The sequence below is a fragment of the Diaphorina citri genome, unplaced genomic scaffold, assembly GCF_000475195.1.
Source record: "Diaphorina citri unplaced genomic scaffold, Diaci psyllid genome assembly version 1.1 scaffold1297, whole genome shotgun sequence".
NCBI classification, from domain to species: Eukaryota; Metazoa; Arthropoda; class Insecta; order Hemiptera; family Psyllidae; genus Diaphorina; species Diaphorina citri.
The window spans coordinates 16785-35422 of NW_007378726.1; the positions used below are offsets into that span (position 1 = coordinate 16785).

Below are 18638 nucleotides of genomic sequence, written 5' to 3' on the forward strand. Positions count from 1 at the left end.
AAAAAAATTGACAAAAAAAAAAAAAAAAAAAAAAAAAAAAAAAAAACATGGTGGACAAGTAAAGAAGAAAAAATCCTATTTGAAATACCTATTTGAAAAAATATTTGTAAATAAATTGAATAAACTGAAGAAAAATAAAAAAATACTTGGTTTAAAAAATGAAAATTATTTGTTTTATTCAATTTATTAGGGGGGGAAAAAAAAAAGAAAAATGCCTTTTATTTATTTTATTTCTTTTAAAATACAAGAGTTACACAATCTGGTGGTGTAGTGGTCAAAGTTCTTATCTGGTAAGCTGCCAAGCAGTGCCAAGGCAATGAACAATGAATTTCATTCTCATTTGCTAGAAAATTTGACCATATTATAATAAACCTAGAGCTTTGTTGTTGTTGTTGTTGTAGCGGCTTTAGCTTTCGCCGAATGGCGATAGCAGAATAAAGAAAAGATTCTTGTTGTATCTGCTATACACCGGGGTGATGGTCTCTAGCTCTAGCCATGTTAAATTGGCTGGCTCGTCCTGAACCGCAGTCAACCATCGTGAGGACTTGTGCTTGGTCTTTAAAAGCAGAGAGAACCCTTTGAGGAACTGCCAGCTTGCTAGGCTGGTTAGGGTTAGCTGTTCTCCTCCCTGTTTATAGTCCCACAGCCAGACGCTAGTCTTCTCTCTGTTTAACGTCCCCTAGCCAGACAAGGTCAGATAGGTGATAGACCTAGAGCTTTCAAAGGGTTAGGTGGTAGAGAACATCTCCAGCATTAACTTTACTAGTGATTGACTTCAATTCAAGAGATTATTATTACAAAACCTTATCACTCAAACATCCAAGCAAAAAAAAGTAATTTTGGGTTCAATACTTACATTTAGGAAAGCATGGGTTCAATCCCTGCCAAGGCAATGAACAATGAATTTCATTCTCACTTGCTTGAAAATTTGACCATATTATAATAAACCTAGAGCTTTCAAAGGGTTAGGTGGTAGAGAACATCTCCAGCATTAACTTTACTAGTGATTAACTTCAATTCAAGAGATTATTATTACAAAACCTTATCACTCAAACATCCAAGCAAAAAAAAGTAATTTTGGGTTCAATACTTACATTTTCTCCTGGGAAAATCCCATCTCCAAGAGATATGAATTAGTGATACCAGAGTCAGCCATTTCAGTGCACTTGATCTGTAAAAATAATAATAACTGCTGAGAACAGATCAGACTTTTCTGCTTTGTCATTTCACTGGGATTTTAACAAGCTACTCCAGTTAACCTTATCCATACTGAGTGGGGCTAGGAATATCCAGCCATACATATTTGTCCAAAAAATAATAACTGCTGAGAACAGATCAGACTTTTCTGCTTTGTCATTTCACTGGGATTTAATTAATTATATTTATTTGTATTTTTATTTTACAATGGGTTTCACTGGGATTTTAACAAGCTACTCCAGTTAACCTTATCCATACTGAGTGGGGCTAGGAATATCCAGCCATACATATTTGTCCAAAAAAATCACTTGTCCATAAACCAACCATATAGTTGCTTAACTTCAGTGATCTATTTGGAAGTGGCACATTGCCACTGGCTCCAACTTTTCTGTTACCTAGCACAAATGACTCAGCACTATTTTTTTAGTTGTTTTACTTACATCAGATTAAAAAGTAGCTTTAATTACACAGCTTGATTGGTGACCCATGTCAACTTTAGAAATACAACCATATCCTTTGACCACTTTCTTGAGTGCCCTATAGACCTATTAATCAAAAACGTTGGTGAATGAGATGAAAAGATCATCCAGATTTGATACAGTACCAAAATACGAGAGTTGATTTTGAACATTTTGGATAACTTACCACACTTCTAACTGGAAATTTCTATCTCAAGGATCACAAACCCAAAGTTACCTGCTTTTGTGTGTTGAAGATTTGATTTTGATATTTTGATTTGAAAATAAAAGTTACCTAATAAAAATGATCAAATGCAACTTCAGGCAAATCCTCCACTTTTTTACTTTTTTTTCAGCTATTTTTTTTTTGAAATTTCGCGCTTTAAACTTTTTTTTTACTAATGCGGCTCGTGTGCGATGAATAAATTAGATATAGGTACCACATAAGACGTGTAGTTTTATTTCTGTTTTGATACATAAGTAATTATGTTTTACAGAGGGTTACCCAACATACCACATAAGACGTGTAGTTTTATTTCTGTTTTGATACATGAGTAATTATGTTTTACAGAGGGTTACCCATTCATACGTAGAACTACCCAGAAGACATTTTTTCAAAGCAGGACATTTTTCTAAATCGTAGATATAGGTACCACATAAGACGTGTAGTTTTATTTCTGTTTTGATACATAAGTAATTATGTTTTACAGAGGGTTACCCATTCATACGTAGAACTACCCAGAAGACATTTTTTCAAAGCAGGACATTTTTCTAAATCGTAAATTTGTCCAAAATTCAAATAGGTACCAAGTTAAACAACTGTCGATATGAAAGGGCGTTATTATTAAAGTCTCAGCTTAGGCAAAAGAATCTGAGTGAGGCCTACAGTTCACAGAACCACTATATAGTTTATTATTATTACCTAAAACATACCTACCTTTTTTTTAGAATAATGATGTAAACACTTCTTCATCTTGAAATGTTCAAATTATACCTAAAATCAATGATAATAATAATAATACGTAAAAAATAATAAAGGAAGGACGGTCTAAAACACAGTGATGGGGTCCTAAACATGGAAACCACCCTGTACACACATGCGTGAAACACCCCACTCCAGCCGCCCAAAGTCGGCAAAATTCAAATCCTAGCTTCTCTGAAGCCCCAGTAGAGGGCGTTGCACTTTCCACATCATTTTTCAAAGTGGTCACAGTGAATGGACTAAGAACGAAAAAGTGAAGCTCATTATTTAGCCAAAATCAGCTACGCGGCCGTGGGACAGAGAAATTTCGGGCCTCATCCAAGAAAGTGCATAGGAAATTATTTTGCACTCTGCTAAATTTATGTGTGCCCATTATAGTACGTAGGTATATATTTGCCGTGGTGGTGATGATGTTTGGTGTGAAATTGCATAATTTTCAGGAACAGTTTGGCACAGTTTGATTTTTTTTTTTGTCACTGGAAACCCATCTCTTGCCTTGTTCTTTGTTTGATCTTAGATTGGTATTAAGTATTGGAGTGTACTTATTGCTGAATGCTGGTGAGAAAAAGAAAGATCGTACCGACCAACCCGAGAGTCGAGAGTGCGTGGTAGCATGCAAGTCATAGTCACTGGAGTAGGTATATCGCAACCCCTTGGCACGGGGGACCCCCCCCCGGACATTTGGGGGCAATGCAGGAAAACATGTCACTGGAGTAGGTATATCGCAACCCCTTGGCACGGGGGACCCCCCCCCGGACATTTGGGGGCAATGCAGGAAAACATTCAGCGGAAGGGCCGTATCTAGAAGGGACCCGGTACCCGGTCCCCCTCGGCTAAAAGTCCCCCCCCCATCCATTATAGTGTTTGGACCCTCGGGCCTCCCCCCTCGGCTAAATCCTGAATACGGCCCTGGTCAGGGGCCTATAATTTGAAGCATCCCCCCGTCAATCTGATAACTGAGGGGGCCCTCAGGCGAAACCTTGCGGTGAACCCCGAAAAAGTATATACGTCCCTGCTTAAGGCTCTGCTCTGTGCATACGGAATACCTACTTGCTGCACTCCTTAGGCCCGTTCCCACTTGTCGTGAGTTTCATCCAATTTTTTCCGAATGTCCTGTGCTGTAGGCAATGTAATTTAAATGAGAGTGTTCTCACTTACGTACGACACGATTTTTTACTGAACGACACCTAAATGGGAACGGCCGCAGTGTTTCCCAACCTTTTCTCTACGATCGCCCCCTTTCAGAATTTGTACAGATTATCGGAACTGTGATCGTCCTGTGCTGTAGGCAATGTAATTTAAATGAGAGTGTTCTCACTTACGTACGACACGATTTTTTACTGAACGACACCTAAATGGGAACGGCCGTAAAACGGATTTTCTACCTACAGGTAGATAATATCCACATTTTGAAAAATTTGAGAGGCTTTTTTAAAATTCAATTAAAATGGCTGGCTGTCCATTTGTGTGCTTCACTTTTTCATTAATCTCTTGCGAATCCATACTGGCTTACCTTCTTGTTCCTTTCTCTTTCTAATCAAATCCATCATGGCTGCCATGGCGGATTGAGTGCAAAAGCTGAGCAGTTGAAGGAATGAAGATTTTTTAAAAAGTTAATAAAAAAACCCTATCTTTCTGAAGTGATTTTTTGAAAATTTATCATATTTACAAATGTTCATCATTAATGCATAACATAATTATAATTAGTTTTAAATGTAGACTTAAAATTTTCAGTTAAATATCCAGACTCGCTTCGTACCTATCGTATATTTTTTTTTCTCATTCAACCGTAATCTGTACGTAGGAAATACAGAGCGGTTGTTGGAAACAAACGGTATTTCAACCAAAATTAGTTTCTACCAACCAGGTTTTTTAGAAATGACAACTCCAAGACACTTAGATAATCCCTAATTAATAAAGTAGTGGCAAGTGTTGTTGTAACTCTGTTCCCTGTTAGTTGTATCCATGTTTTGTTCCTTTGGTGAGTAGACCCAGAAATGCTGCTACCTCCTTTGGGTGGTTCCAGAGGTCCTCATACTGGCTGGTTCTTCACACCGAGACAACCTTGAGAACAATGCTAATGCAGTGGACACCGAGACAACCTTGAGAACAATGCTAATGCAGTGGACCCAAGCCAAGGGCCAGTAAACCCCCTTGATAAACCTTTCCTGACAAATGAGTTGTGTTGAGTAGGTATTGCTATAAAGAACATAATATACCCAGATTTTTTTTCCAAGTGATGTTAGGTACTAAATTCAATTTATTATTTTTTTTTTGTCTTTCAGATTGTAAAAATTCAAAATGAGTACTCCATCCAATCAAAATCAAGGAATGTCAAAGCTTGACCCTCAAACTCTGTTGCAGACAAAGACTCATGTGTTCATGAAATCAACTCCATTGTCTCACTTTGATTATGTTAAAGCCCAATTTTTGTCAGCAGATAGAAAAGCATTAGAACAACATGGCTTAACTCTTGATGATATTTTCCTCATGGATAGAATCTACATGCAGAGTAGTGCTATACCATTTTTCCTAACAAGAGGTTTAGTACGCAAAACTATGCTTTCTAAAATTAATACAAGTGATGATAAAATTGATACCAGTACTCCCATTCAGCCTCCAATTGTTAGAAATCAATATGAAAAAGGATTGTCAAAGCAAGAGGATTTTGTTGGCATGAATGGTGTTAATAAACAAACACCTTATACAAGTAGATCAAGTGATGGTGAATTCAACAACAGCAGCAACAACAGAGTTGGGTCTCAGAAGAACTTGTTTTCTAGTAATGACAAACTAACTAATGGTTTTAAAACTCAAAGTAATGTTCCCCACATAAATAACAATGTTAATCAGAGACACACACATCAGCAAAATGGTTATTCTCAAGGGAACAATTCAAACAGAACTAAATTTAAGAACATCAACAAAGATTGTATGTCTTCATCTTCAGCAGATGAAGGAAGTATTTGCAGTTTCACAGAGAGTGTCCAAAATGTTGGAAACAAATCACACAAGAACAATAAATTTGTGAACAAAGAATCTTGTCCTGTAGGAGATATAACTGACAAATTTGAAAAAGTAATTAAACCCAAAAATCTTCTTTCTACAATTGGTAATATTAGACAGCATTCACAAGCAAGTACCAATTCTAGTGCAATTCATCCTGCTCCAAATGTAGACAAAACTTATAATGTTGTATTTGGTGACAGAGTACAAGGTAGTGAATGCTATTTAGTAACGAAAGAATGTGACATTTCCAATCTGGAAGAAATCCACAACCAATTGAAAAGTGAAACCTTACAACCATGGTCCAATGAATCTGAGGTGACTATAATGTTGTATTTGGTGACAGAGTACAAGGTAGTGAATGCTATTTAGTAACAAAAGAATGTGACATTTCCAATCTGGAAGAAATCCACAACCAATTGAAAAGTGAAACCTTACAACCATGGTCCAATGAATCTGAGGTGAGCTGGCTGGTTCTTCACACCGAGACAACCTTGAGAACAATGCTAATGCAGTGGACCCAAGCCAAGGGCCAGTAAACCCCCTTGACAAACCTTTCCTGACAAATGAGTTATGTTGAGTAGGTATTGCTATAAAGAACATAATATACCCAGATTTTTTTTTTTTTTTTCCCAAGTGATTTTAGGTACTAAATTCAATTTTTTTTTTTTTTTTTTTTTTTTTTTTATAGGTTTGATGGAGTGAACGGTGTTATCGTCCCGAAATTGAAGAGAGGAGGGCAAAATAGGAGAAAGCAATCCGTTCCGGATAAAATCCTCCCTGGCGGGAATCGAACCCGCGGCGTATCGCTTACAAGGCAGACGGGCTACCCAAGGTAACTAGGCTGGCATCTTAATATCCAATGTACCTAATCAATTAGAGAGGAGTTAATATTGTTAGTGGAGATGACAAAATAACCAAAATTTTCGAATGTACCTAACGGATAGCGAGAGGCTGAGGGATTTCGGACGATTTTTATTTTTTCTTCTGACAATTTGATTTGTTTCTGGGCCCATAGCCATAATGCTTAATAGTCCTATGCAACTGTTTGCAATTTGCAGTAAATAATTTCTCTCTGGAACGGAGGCCGGGTGTACTGTCAAAGTGGCCGATAGACCTGACGCCTGACAGTCATTGAGTGCCTCTTGAGATTGATAGACAGGTGAACAGCCATAGTCATACCTGATTATATCGACACTGGCATTCTCACCTGACAAACAATATTCCTCATTAAATATGAACAAAGGTAGCACTGATTTTGCTCATTAATCATCCCATTTTATCTTGCTTGCAAAAGGAGCTATACCTACCTAGATTCTTTCTAATAAGTACCGACCTACATACCTAGTATGTACGAGTAACTAACCTACTTGAAAACTATGATAAGTCCACAGCAGATTTTCTTTTACTAATACTTGCAAAATATCTATCCATTCCCAATTTTCCCACAGACAATTAAATTAGCTCTACTAACGGTGATACGTTGGCTCTTTTTCTGCATGTGAGGGGTTGTCTGCTCCAAAAATGTGTCCCATTTCTTGAATATTTTTTAAATGTGAAGTTTTAGAATAAATTAAAATGCATCTCACACTTTAATAAAGTTAATTTAAAAAAGGAGAAGAAGAAGAAGAAAACATTGACGTCACAACATGATCTGGAAGTCACACATTATTATTTATTTCATTTCCGATATTCCGATCTTAAAGAATGTGACATTTCCAATCTGGAAGAAATCCACAACCAATTGAAAAGTGAAACCTTACAACCATGGTCCAATGAATCTGAGGTGAAGAAAGTTGTAACTGTAATTGATAGCAAATATTACCGAGGTTTTATAGTTCAGAACAATGAACCAGAACTCAAAGGAACGTCATGCATTAAACTGGTAGATGTTGGGTGGTATGTGGCCTTTGACCCAAATCAGACAAGTCATGTATATGTTCTACCAGACAACTGTAAATCATTGAAACCACTTGCATTTGCTGTTCATACTGATCATCCAGCATTGATTCAAAGACACAGTCATGCCACAATATTGGAAACAGGAAAGTACAATGAAAAAGTCAAAAGTATAACAATTAAACAATTTCATCCCGTATCAACTATTTCTAAAAGTATGGATGCTGCTGTTACAACTATTACAGAGAATCCCAATAAAAAAGATGACTTGAAACTATCACCAATTAAACCAGAAAATGTAACTAGAACAAGAGCTGTCCATAGTACTGGTCCAGACAATAATTGTTATTCTATGAAACAGGAGATTAACAAAGTTGACATCTTGCCTCTCAATAGTCCTGTTCAAGTGATATGGCTTCAAAGAGAAGAAAATAGTACTGAGAACCATTGGGTGCAAGATGTCAAATATTATGACTTCTTTGAAGATTGGCAGATCTTAGCAAAAGAAGAGAACAGTAAGTTAGATAAAATGCCCCAGCTTGGAGACTATTGTTTAAAAATGTATGAAGACGAATGGTGTCGAACCAAAGTGGTTGCTAAAGAACCATTGACACTGTTTTATGTCGATTTTGGAGTCACAGAAGTTGCTAATTCTTTTCAAGAACTGAAACCTTTGCCCAAGAAAATGGGTGCTGTTGTGTCATTGGCATACAAAATTAAATTCTATAATTCCAAGAACAATGAAATTGAGTATAATTTTGGTGATTCTTTCAATATAACACCCATTAACTACTGTGATAATATCTATACTGTTTTAAAAGAGAAAGAGACCTCAGTACCAATAGAAAATCATGAAATAATGGTACCTAAAGAAACGAAAACTACCAGTGTGACTAAGCCTATTCAAACTAGTAAGAATATCGTTGGAAATTATAAATATGAGGGTGCAATCATTAGTCAGCATGAGGTAGAGCTGAACAAACGACTTGAAGTGAACTTTATTCAAGATGATGAAACAAATGCTGAATACAAGTGGGTCCAAGATGTGCAATTTGCTGATCAACTAATGAAGTGGCAGGATATTGTTAACCATTTCAATTCACCATTCACACTTGGCACAGCTCAGCCTGGAGATTTCTGTGTAAAATTATTTGAAGATATGTGGTGTAGAGCTAAAATTGTGTCCTGTAATCCATTGACTTTGTTTTATATTGATTTTGGAAACATTGAAATAGTTGATGATATTAGTCAAGTAAAGCCTTTGCCTGAACAATTATCACAGGTTAAACCTTTAGCCATTAAGGTTGAGTTCTATCATAAGAAGAACAATGTTCCAATGGAGTATGGAAAATGTTTCTTCATCACACCAGTTGACACCAAGAACGATGTTTATATTGTTTTGAAAGATGGTGAGAGTATTCAGACTAGGCCAAGTACTCAAGCAAAAACATCTTCTTTGTTTTTAGAGTCTCGTGGAGTATTAATAGAATCTTCTTCACTATCACAATAAGGTTCAAATTGTTCCACTGACAATCCTGCCAGCATATCATCAACTGTTCTGGTTGTTGAAAGCATTGTATACCTGAGAACAAAATGAAAAACTCATTAGGTAAGGATGGAAATGAGGTTATTTATGATTTAGCATTTGGAAAAAGGCTCATCCAATTTATCCAGGTTCAGGCATTGTCACTAAATAAATAATTTTCTTGTGGAAAATTCCACAAAGGATGTCTCACTTTAAACTTTAGGTAGGTACACAACTCATTAAAAAATAATAATAAAATCATGAGAAGGGATGAAGAGTGTTGCTCTGGAAGGACTACCATGGAATGGGCCTCTGCTAGAGTAAAATAAAGAGTTCAGCCAATTTCTAGTTTACCTAACTGTTGATATGGTACACGCGGCTAAATTTGAGTTGTCACAGGCATCCGCCAAGTTCTTGTAACCGGTAATTATGTTTTACCAAGCAAGTTACTTGATATAAAAACGATCTCATTCAATTTAATCACTATAAATCCTTTTATCTTTATCTAGTTCTTTTCTTATCATTATCACCACATGCTTATCAAATTTTTCAAACTTAATTTTTTAAAAAATGCCGCTGGCCGCCATTTTTTTTTTTTTTCCTCTCTTCAATTTTGGACCATAAGACCTCCATTGGTAGACTTCCCTCTATCAAACCTCTTCAAAAAGCATTTTTTTGGGGGTCAATTCTTGGAATCGAACCCGGAATCTTCTGAATGAGGACTGATTCTTACCTTCTTACTCTCGGCCGTTTCGTCTCGCGGGCGGGCTGAATTGACAAACTTGCTTCCCCTTTCCTCTTCACTCCCAGAGTCAGAGTCTCCCTCACTGCTTTCTCCAGTTTCCTCATCATCTTTGTCCTGGGCTAGAAGTTCTGGTATGAGTTTCGGACCGGACAAGTCTGCATTGAGACCGACTATGTTCTGATAAATGAGGGTATTGGAGGAACCCTGGCCGGATTTGATCAGGTTAATATCACGCTCGAAGTCAACCACCTGGGGAGAGAGAATAATAATAATAGTGCTTATTTATACTGCTCGCATAGGACTGAAAAGTCCCTTCACTCCAGCAGTAGGCTACTACTGTTATTGTGGTCAAATTATATTGAGGATAAAATATTAAAATTCCAAACCTAGGCTGGGATTGAACCCACGCCCTCCTATTTACCAGGCGAGCGCCTTGACCACTACACCACCAAGGCAGGTGAGAGAGAATTTGATGTTGAATGATTTTGCTTCTACGTTTTCTTCTTAAACTGCTTGTAAATCATACAACTTACATGCCTAATATAATTCAGACAGAAGCTGTAATATTTTTACCTGTCTCCAACAGATCACTGCTAAACTTGTGTGTGTTATAGGTACCTGAAGGGGTGAGCACTGACTCTTCCGGAGGTGCTCGGTTCGAATCCCGGCCAGGATGGAAATTTTCTAACCGAACTGATCTGTACTTGGATAGGCATGGATGTAAAATGTGCTTTTTCAGGTTTGATGGGGGGAACTGTAACTGACTCAAATTCTGATAAACTAGTGTCCGGGTCAGAAAGTCAGCATTCATTTCTGCTTGTTGGGGACACAGAGGACATATAGGGGAATCCTTACATCCTATTCACTGGAGATGTTGAGCAAGACAATCATGTCCGGTAAGAAGTCTGAATTGAATATTCATAGCTGTCTTCACCTTCTATGTCATCATTGAGACCAACATTCTCTTCATCTTCATCACTACTTGTCACATAGTCTGAATCCCACTTTTTAAAAATCTTTTCATCATCATCTGACACTGGATTGCTGAAAAATAAAGAGACAAATATGACTATGTACTTGATTACAATAACTTCTAGCACCAAAAAAGCTATTCAGACTTTCAGAGGTATGTGCAAGTAAAGAGTACTATTAAAAGTTGTCACTTAAATAACTGTTAGGTACAAGTAGGAATTCAGAATATTCAACAGAGATTAAGGTAATTATGCAGAAGTCATGTCCGTGGAAAAGAAAAGCTCCTTCCCTATAATAACACTAATCACTGCTCTAATTGTGAAAACTCCTTCTTGTGTTTAACCTAACCCTATAATAACACTGGTCACTGCTTGTTTGTGCCAGTTCCTTTGGTAGCAATATTCCACGGACATGACTTCTGCACAAGTACCGAGATTATTAATGTTTACCTTTCAGTTTTCCCTGTTTCAATGATAAATTTATTCCAAATTATCTTGCCAGTTTTGAGAGGTGCAGTGTCATTTTTGTTGGCTTTAATGTCAGTATTTTTTATGGACTGAATATTGGGCCTATGCTGGGCAAGAACTTCTTTGTTTTTAGAGTCTCGTGGAGTATTAATAGAATCTTCTTCACTATCACAATAAGGTTCAAATTGTTCCACTGACAATCCTGCCAGCATATCATCAACTGTTCTGGTTGTTGAAAGCATTGTATAATTTGTATACCTGAGAACAAAATGAAAAACTCATTAGGTAAGGATGGAAATGAGGTTATTTATGATTTAGCATTTGGAAAAAGGCTCATCCAATTTATCCAGGTTCAGGCATTGTCACTAAATAAATAATTTTCATGGTACTAGATTTGCTTACAGATTTGTACTGGATGTACTACAAGTGGATAGCTTCAAGATTCATAGCACACGCTGGACGCGAGAGAGAGAGAAGAGAGAAAAAAGAAAAGGAGTGGGGGTACTGTGGCGGAGTTAACCGATTCAAATTCTTCTCGGCTCATGTCGGCTCTCTTGAATCTATTTCCTCTTCCTAATACTATCGTTCGTATACGTTCTTTTACCATCTTTTGATCCTATAGTATTCATTATTCTTATTCGTATCAGTTCCGTTCCGTTCAGTTCTTCAGTTCAGGACTTCAGGTCACAGGACTCACAGGTCGGGAACGAACTTTTTCAAAGATCAAGTCCCTACATTTCGTGAAATGAGGTTCAACGAAAATTGAATTTTTATTGCTAGTTCTAAAAAATATTGTTCAGTAGGTATTATAGGTAATTAAAATCCATCAAAATAATAATGTTTTAATTAATTAATTAATTTAATTTTAATTAATTCAATAAAGCATTTATTTGTACAAATCTACGTTTGCTTGTTTTACAATTTTACATGGAAATTTGGACAAATTATCAATACAGAATTACAAACACTGTTATTAAAAAAAATAATATTAAAAAAAATTACTGTCAAAAAAATAAATAAATAAAGAGGCAAAAGATCAAATTCAATTGAAGTTCTTGTTGCAAGGTGAACAGTTGATTGAAATGAACTTACCGTTCAGAAAGAACAGTTCCGTTCAGGAACGAACTTTTTCAAAGAACAAGTTCCTACAACGAACATGACACCACAATGGGAAGAGATTATGAAGGTATTTAGAAAAAGCTCTTCTTTTAGAGTCATCAGGACCCACACCAATAAAGCTATATGGCCTTAGAAGCAGCAGAATCATTGAAATTATAATACCCCAAAAAAACATTTGATTTCATTCACAGATTCCAACCATCACAAGCTGATGTTGCAGCCTTTGAACAGTTTGCCAAACCACCTCCATCTGGTATTGAGAAAAAACTCTTATTTTAGAGTCATCAGGACCCACACCACTAAAGATATATGGCCTTAGAAGCAGCAGAATCATTGAAATTATAATACCTCAAAAAAACATTTGATTTCATTCACAGATTCCAACCATCACAAGCTGATGTTGCAGCCTTTGAACAGTTTGCCAAACCACCTCCATCTAACTTAGCCTATGTGTCAAGATGGTACAATCACATCAAATCTTTCTCCAAGGCTGAACAGAGTAAATTCCCTGGTGTGAAACCAAGTGGTTCTGTCCCCGCAAAGAAGGAAGAGGAGGATGATGATGATGTCGATCTGTTTGGCTCTGATGACGAAGAGGTAAGTCTTGATGATGAAGAGGTTGAAAACCCTGCTTTTAAGCTATCTGGTGATGTCAACTGTTAGCCCATCTCAGCCAGAGACTGTCATTTGATCTTTTTCTGTGTACACTTACAAATGACACCTTTAGTGTGAATAGCCATAATTAGTATAAAAAAAGGAATAAATTTACTTTAGAAATACAGGTATTAGGTGCAATGAGCATTCCCCGTCTGATAAAACAATTTTTGTCAGGATGATGAAGCAGCAAAGATCCGTGAAGCAAGACTGAAAGCCTACTCTGATAAGAAATCCAAGAAACCAGCATTGATTGCCAAGTCCAGTATCTAAAATTAATTAGAAGAGGGAATAGAAAAGAATATACCCTGTTTATCCACTGAATAGGACTAAAAAATCCATTTACCCCAGCAGTGGCTAGCAGTCTAAACAAGCTATCGTGTATTAGATAGGATAGTCATACATACAAGAAAGGACCTTGGTTTTTTTTTCACCGCTCTTTCCTATGTATGTAATTGTAGATCTGTGTTCAACGACTGATCAGGTCGGTTGAGTTTCGAATCCTGCTCAAATTCTGATAAACTAGTGTCCAGGTCAGCAAGTCAGCATTCATTTCTGCTTGTTAGGGACACAGAGGACATATAGGGGAATCCTTACATCCTATTCACTGGAGATGTTGAGCAAGACAATCATGTCCGGTAAGAAGTCTGAATTTGGCATTTGGCTACTACTTCTTTTCAGAAGTCTGAACTGAGCAGAAAAAAGCGCTTTTCTTACTACTTACCGGTAACATTATCACAGTCTTTAGGGACACAGAGGACATATAGGGGAATCCTTACATCCTATTCACTGGAGATGTTGAGCAAGACAATCATGTCCGGTAAGAAGTCTGAATTTGGCTACTACTTCTTTTCAGAAGTCCGAACTGAGCAGAAAAAAGTGCTTTTCTTACTACTTACCGGTAACATTATCACAGTCTTTCCTCAGGAACTGCAAGGCGTGTGGATGATCATGCTCTACACTCTGAGCCACGTCTATGATAAACAGGGTGGCCTTGTGCACGAGCATATTGTACTCGCTAAGGTCAGCGTGTACCAGATGACACTTGTTATACAGACGCCACATCATGACCACGCACTCCCTGTATAGTTTACACGCTCCGGACTCGGTTAGGGGTGTGTCTTTCAGTTTAGCCGCGGGCCATCCGTCCTCACCTGTGCGGGGTGTTGAATTGAGAATTATAAAATCGATCGTTTTGAAACTTCGTTCATTAATCATTATCCATCATAAACACAATAATAAAATAATAATAATAATAGACTCTTGAGTGAAGGGTAACCACTAGGCGAGGTTAACTCTGAGGGTGTTTTCTACCACCTAACCCATAGAGCTCCATTATTATGTGGTCAAATTCTCAAATACATGATACATGAGGATAAAATTCCATGCCTCGGCTGGGATCGAACCCATGCTCTCCTGTTTACCAGGCGAGCGTCTTGACCACTACGCCACTGAGGCAGGTTTGCTTGTAGCCTAAACTCAATTTCAAAAGAAATCAAGTTTTGAGCAGAAGAATTTACCTGCCAGGTTAGTTACTTTTGAAAATAGGAATTTAATATCAACCTACCGATAAACGTCATAAGCAGGACATGAGATTTGAGCAGGATAGGCTTGGGTACATTGAGTCCTTCTGAATACATGCGCGTCAGATTTCTCATTTCCTTTTCAGCCCAGGTCCGCACCATTTTCCTCGGATTCTTCTTACAATAACCATGACGAAATCTGAAACAAAAGTGATATTGGTCGTTTGTTTTATTTTTCCTTACGAATACATAAAGGCTGACTTTCTCCTACCCTCTTGAATTTCGGGACCATGAGACCTTCGCTGATAGAGTTCTATCAAACCACAAACAGGACGACGGTTTTCTGGGGAGTAAAAAGTGGAAAGAGTCGTTCTTGAAATAGGGCTCTGTTCATATAAACTACAACAATGCATTATACACACCTGAACTCCCCATTAACATATTTGTCTCGATCTTTGAACACCAAGATACTCGTCTTGAAGATTTTAATAGCGAACTCCTAGCTCTGTTCATATAAACTACAACAATGCTATATACACACCTGAACTCCCCATTAACATATTTGTCTCGATCTTTGAACACCAAGATACTCGTCTTGAAGATTTTAATAGCGAACTCCTTCTCCAGCTCGAGATTTTCTATTTTGTAATTGGCACCTGAAAGAGTTGATATTTTTGATAAAAAAAAGGAATAATTTTCCAGTATCTTGTTAGATGTCAAACCTTGGGATGATGAAACCGACATGAAAGAACTGGAAGCAAGTGTGCGCACCATTGAAATGGATGGACTCTTGTGGGGAGCTTGTAAGTATTATCTTCTCTAAATTATTATTCCCAGGTCCTTTTGGGATAGGACTGGAAAGCCCCTTTATCTATGTAGATCTCCGCTGGGAGTAACACACTAGCCTACCAATAGGCCTTATATCAATACATTGAATATCTAGGTAGTTGTAATCAGGAAGTAACTCTGACGTAAGCATAAAGTAGGTATTTGAATAAGTAGAGTTGATAACAACTTGAGCTAAAAGTTCTCAATAGATTTATTGCTTTATTTAGATTTTAGACTGTCAGCTTGGAACAAGTCCCACTATTTTGTCAGTAAACCTAGTTCATTTCTTTTCAAGACTGAAACCAAATTTAATAATCTATCAACCAGCATACTTGTTTCAAAATCTATGTAAGTAATAATTAAAAATAAGTAAATAAAATAATAATAAAATATTATTATTATTTTTTTTTTCAGCCAAACTGCAACCTGTTGGCAAAGCCTATATTAGCATAATGAAGAATTATTTTTCCCATATATTGAGAATTTAGAAGACGTTTCTTCCGTTTGAGTTTAATTAGTTCTGGCCTGAAAGCGGGCCATTTTTTGTAACTTCTTTACTTCGTTCTTTTTTTTTCACTTTCATTTAATTGAAAAATATAATTAGTTACAATCATTTCGTTATACTGAACATGTTCTATTGTTACTAATATACCTAGTTATATCATGTTCCATTATACCTCGTTATATTACTAATATACCTAGTTATATCATGTTCCATTGTTTGATTATTACGAGTACCTATTTATTTTCATTTATTTAGGTCGCAGGTTAGATTCTCGCCTAGGCGGATTTCATCTTAAAAGGAATAATTTCCTGTTAATTAGAAATACCCGAAATATTAAAGAGGACATAGGACATGATCAAATTCATATTAGAAGAGTGGGAATAATTTCCTGTTAATTAGAAATACCCGAAATATTAAAGAGGACATAGGACATGATCAAATTCATATTAGAAGAGTGGTTGTGAACGATTTTGTGCAAACAGTGAAAGCAACTAACCACTCTCGTAAAAACTCATTGATCTATTCACGTGCCAGCCTAGTTAGCTCGAAGAGGAGCACGCCTGCCTTGAAAGCGCTCGCTAGGTCGGGGTTCATTTCCCACCAGGGGCAAACTTTATCTTAAACAAATAAGGTTCGTTCTCGGAACGGCTGGCTTTCTCCTTTCCTGTCCTCCGCTCTTCGATTTCAGAACAATGAGACCTTCGCTGTTATAGTTCCCTCTACCAAACCATCTATACTAAGATCTAGATAAAAATAGGGGTTGGCACGAACGACAAAAGAGTGTTAAAGCGCCTAATTAACAGAAAACCTCGGAAAAAGTATTGGCGTTAATCAGTTACCTGGGCTAGCATGATACACATTGGCTTCTTTTCCTGTGGAGATACATCCGTTCACTTCGCTCACCATTCCTCTACTGATCAATTTGAACAGAATCATACGCGTTCTGGGATCCATGACTTGCTCGGCCGTAGCACGATCGTGTTTATCCTTAGTCTTGATTCTAATGAAAAAGAAAATAACCATGTTTTGATTCATTCAAGAAGAGAATAAAGTTATCCTCAAATAAACACTTCCTCATAATATTGTTAAATTTTAAACCTATCGAAAGCTTCTTTTGTTATACCTAGAAAGCTTTGGAATCAACTTCAATATCTTGCAGAGTTTTTTTTTCCTCTTCTGATATTTGGAAAGGGCAGAGTGTTTTCTTTACGTACCTAAGTAGGTACCATGAATTTTATTCAATGAAGAGCTTGCATAATTAAATAATACTCCACAATAGTCACTTGGGTGTCAACATAATCTTCTGAAAACAAACAATCTTACCTATCCATGTCCACTTTTTTGTTGCATTCAATGAGAGCATTTTTTGCATGCAAAGGAAGACTGGACGGGCCTTCATACTTCTCAACGTTGATTTTATGGATCAAAGATCACCCACCACTGTCTGACAATTATGAGCTGTCAAAGAAGAGATTAGAAAGCACCATTAAGAAGTTGAAGTTGATTTTATTCAAGAATTTCTTCAACACCTTTTCATTTGGTTGATAGTTGCTCACTTTATCACCACTTTTCAATTGGGTGTTATTTTGTGCTGATTTGTTCTTGCACACTTGAACATTTTGCTTGTTAGTTCCAGGACCTATTCGGGAAAGAAAAAACACAAAGTTAAACTAAGTATTTACTTAGCTATTTACCTGCAGAAAAATAAAATTTAATAATTATATCTTACTTAGCTCTCCTGCAAAAGGAAAATCTTTATACATCAGTAGGAGTCAGCTCCCATGGCGTAATGGTCACTCTGCTTGCCTTGCACGCAGGAGACCTGGGTTCGATTTGCGGTGGGGTCAAGAAATTTGTATCATGCAAATGATTGATGCTCGCCTTGCACGCAGGAGACCTGGGTTCGATTTGCGGTGGGGTCAAGAAATTTGTATCATGCAAATGATTGATTCCGTGACTGGCTGTTGTGGGGCCCACTCAGCCTCGTAAGGAAAATGAGGAGCTATGACATTTGACATATAAATGCACATAGCAACCGGTGCCAGCATGGTAGATAAACATTGGATTTTAGGATAATTGAGATATTGGAGGCTGGAAAGCCCCTTTATCTACATATGTAGATCTCCCCTGGGAGTAACACACTAGCCTACCAATAGGCCTTATATCAATACATTGAATATCTAGGATCTAGGTAGTTGTAATCAGAAGTAACACTGATGTAAGCATGAAGTAGGTATTTGAATAAGTAGAGTTGATAACAATTTGTGCTAAAAGTTCTCAATAGATTTATTGCTCAATTTAGATTTTAGTCTGTCAGCTTGGAACAAGTCCCACTATTTTCTGTCAGTAAGCCTAGTTCATTACTTTTCAAGACTGAAACCAAATTTAATAATCTATCAACCAGCACACTTGTTTCAAAATCTATGTAAGTAATAATTAAAAATAAATAAATAAAATAATAAAATATTAATTTATTTATTATTATTTTTTTTTTTTTTCAGCCAAACTGCAACCTGTTGGATACGGTATCAACAAACTTACTATCATGTGTGTTATTGAAGATGACAAGGTCTCTGTTGATGAACTACAAGAAAAGATCACAGAATTTGAAGACTTTGTTCAATCTGTTGACATTGCGGCTTTCAACAAAATCTAAACTGAATCAACAATGTCAATCTCGATTTATCAATGTAAATTTCGATTTTTTTTTTTTTTTTTTTTTTTTTAAAAAAAAAAAGACACAGGGAAAAAAAAATAA

The 18638-nt window shown here is 36.8% G+C and overlaps 3 protein-coding genes and 1 long non-coding RNA gene across 7 annotated transcripts in view; 2 read left to right on the forward strand and 2 right to left on the reverse strand.

Annotated features, from left to right (window-relative positions):
• LOC103515207 (UBX domain-containing protein 1-B-like) overlaps nt 1-1988 on the reverse strand; it is a 5870-nt gene extending 3882 nt beyond the window's left edge. The window contains exons 1-2 of one of the 4 annotated variants that reach the window (XM_017446558.2): nt 1843-1988; nt 1095-1171 (exon numbers count right to left, since the gene is read on the reverse strand). In XM_017446558.2, the coding sequence (XP_017302047.1) occupies nt 1095-1156 (62 nt within the window). In that variant the 5' untranslated portion in view covers nt 1157-1171; nt 1843-1988. Of the gene's footprint in view, nt 1-1094; nt 1172-1637; nt 1658-1842 lie in introns of those variants that run through there. The other 3 variants (XM_017446559.2, XM_008480135.3, XM_026827970.1) reach the window with 3 other exon arrangements.
• A 3983-nt stretch (nt 1989-5971) lies between these two features.
• Nucleotides 5972-9119, forward strand: LOC113469926. The gene is made up of 2 exons (XM_026827969.1): nt 5972-6104; nt 7430-9119. Exon 2 carries the CDS (start codon nt 7760-7762, stop codon nt 9050-9052), a length of 1293 nt encoding a protein of 430 aa, XP_026683770.1. The 5' UTR covers nt 5972-6104; nt 7430-7759; the 3' UTR covers nt 9053-9119.
• Nucleotides 9120-9749: 630 nt separating this feature from the next.
• Nucleotides 9750-18638, reverse strand: part of LOC103515218 (serine/threonine-protein kinase RIO1-like) — a 17246-nt gene continuing 8357 nt past the window's right edge. Inside the window, exons 4-12 of the mRNA XM_026827968.1 lie at nt 17204-17283; nt 16720-16880; nt 15089-15203; nt 14592-14746; nt 13917-14178; nt 13499-13546; nt 11234-11509; nt 10772-10856; nt 9750-10061 (exon numbers count right to left, since the gene is read on the reverse strand). Of these exons, the coding sequence (XP_026683769.1) occupies nt 9750-10061; nt 10772-10856; nt 11234-11509; nt 13499-13546; nt 13917-14178; nt 14592-14746; nt 15089-15203; nt 16720-16880; nt 17204-17283 (1494 nt within the window). The remainder of the gene's footprint in view (nt 10062-10771; nt 10857-11233; nt 11510-13498; nt 13547-13916; nt 14179-14591; nt 14747-15088; nt 15204-16719; nt 16881-17203; nt 17284-18638) is intronic.
• On the forward strand, nt 12822-13273 carry LOC113469927. Its single transcript, XR_003393191.1, has 2 exons — nt 12822-12967; nt 13202-13273. It is a non-coding gene; the product is annotated as an uncharacterized LOC113469927 (long non-coding RNA).

Excerpts from the sequence above, each read along its gene's own strand:
- LOC113469926 (XM_026827969.1), top strand. The coding sequence starts at position 7,760 with ATGGATGCTGCTGTTACAACTATTACAGAGAATCCCAATAAAAAAGAT.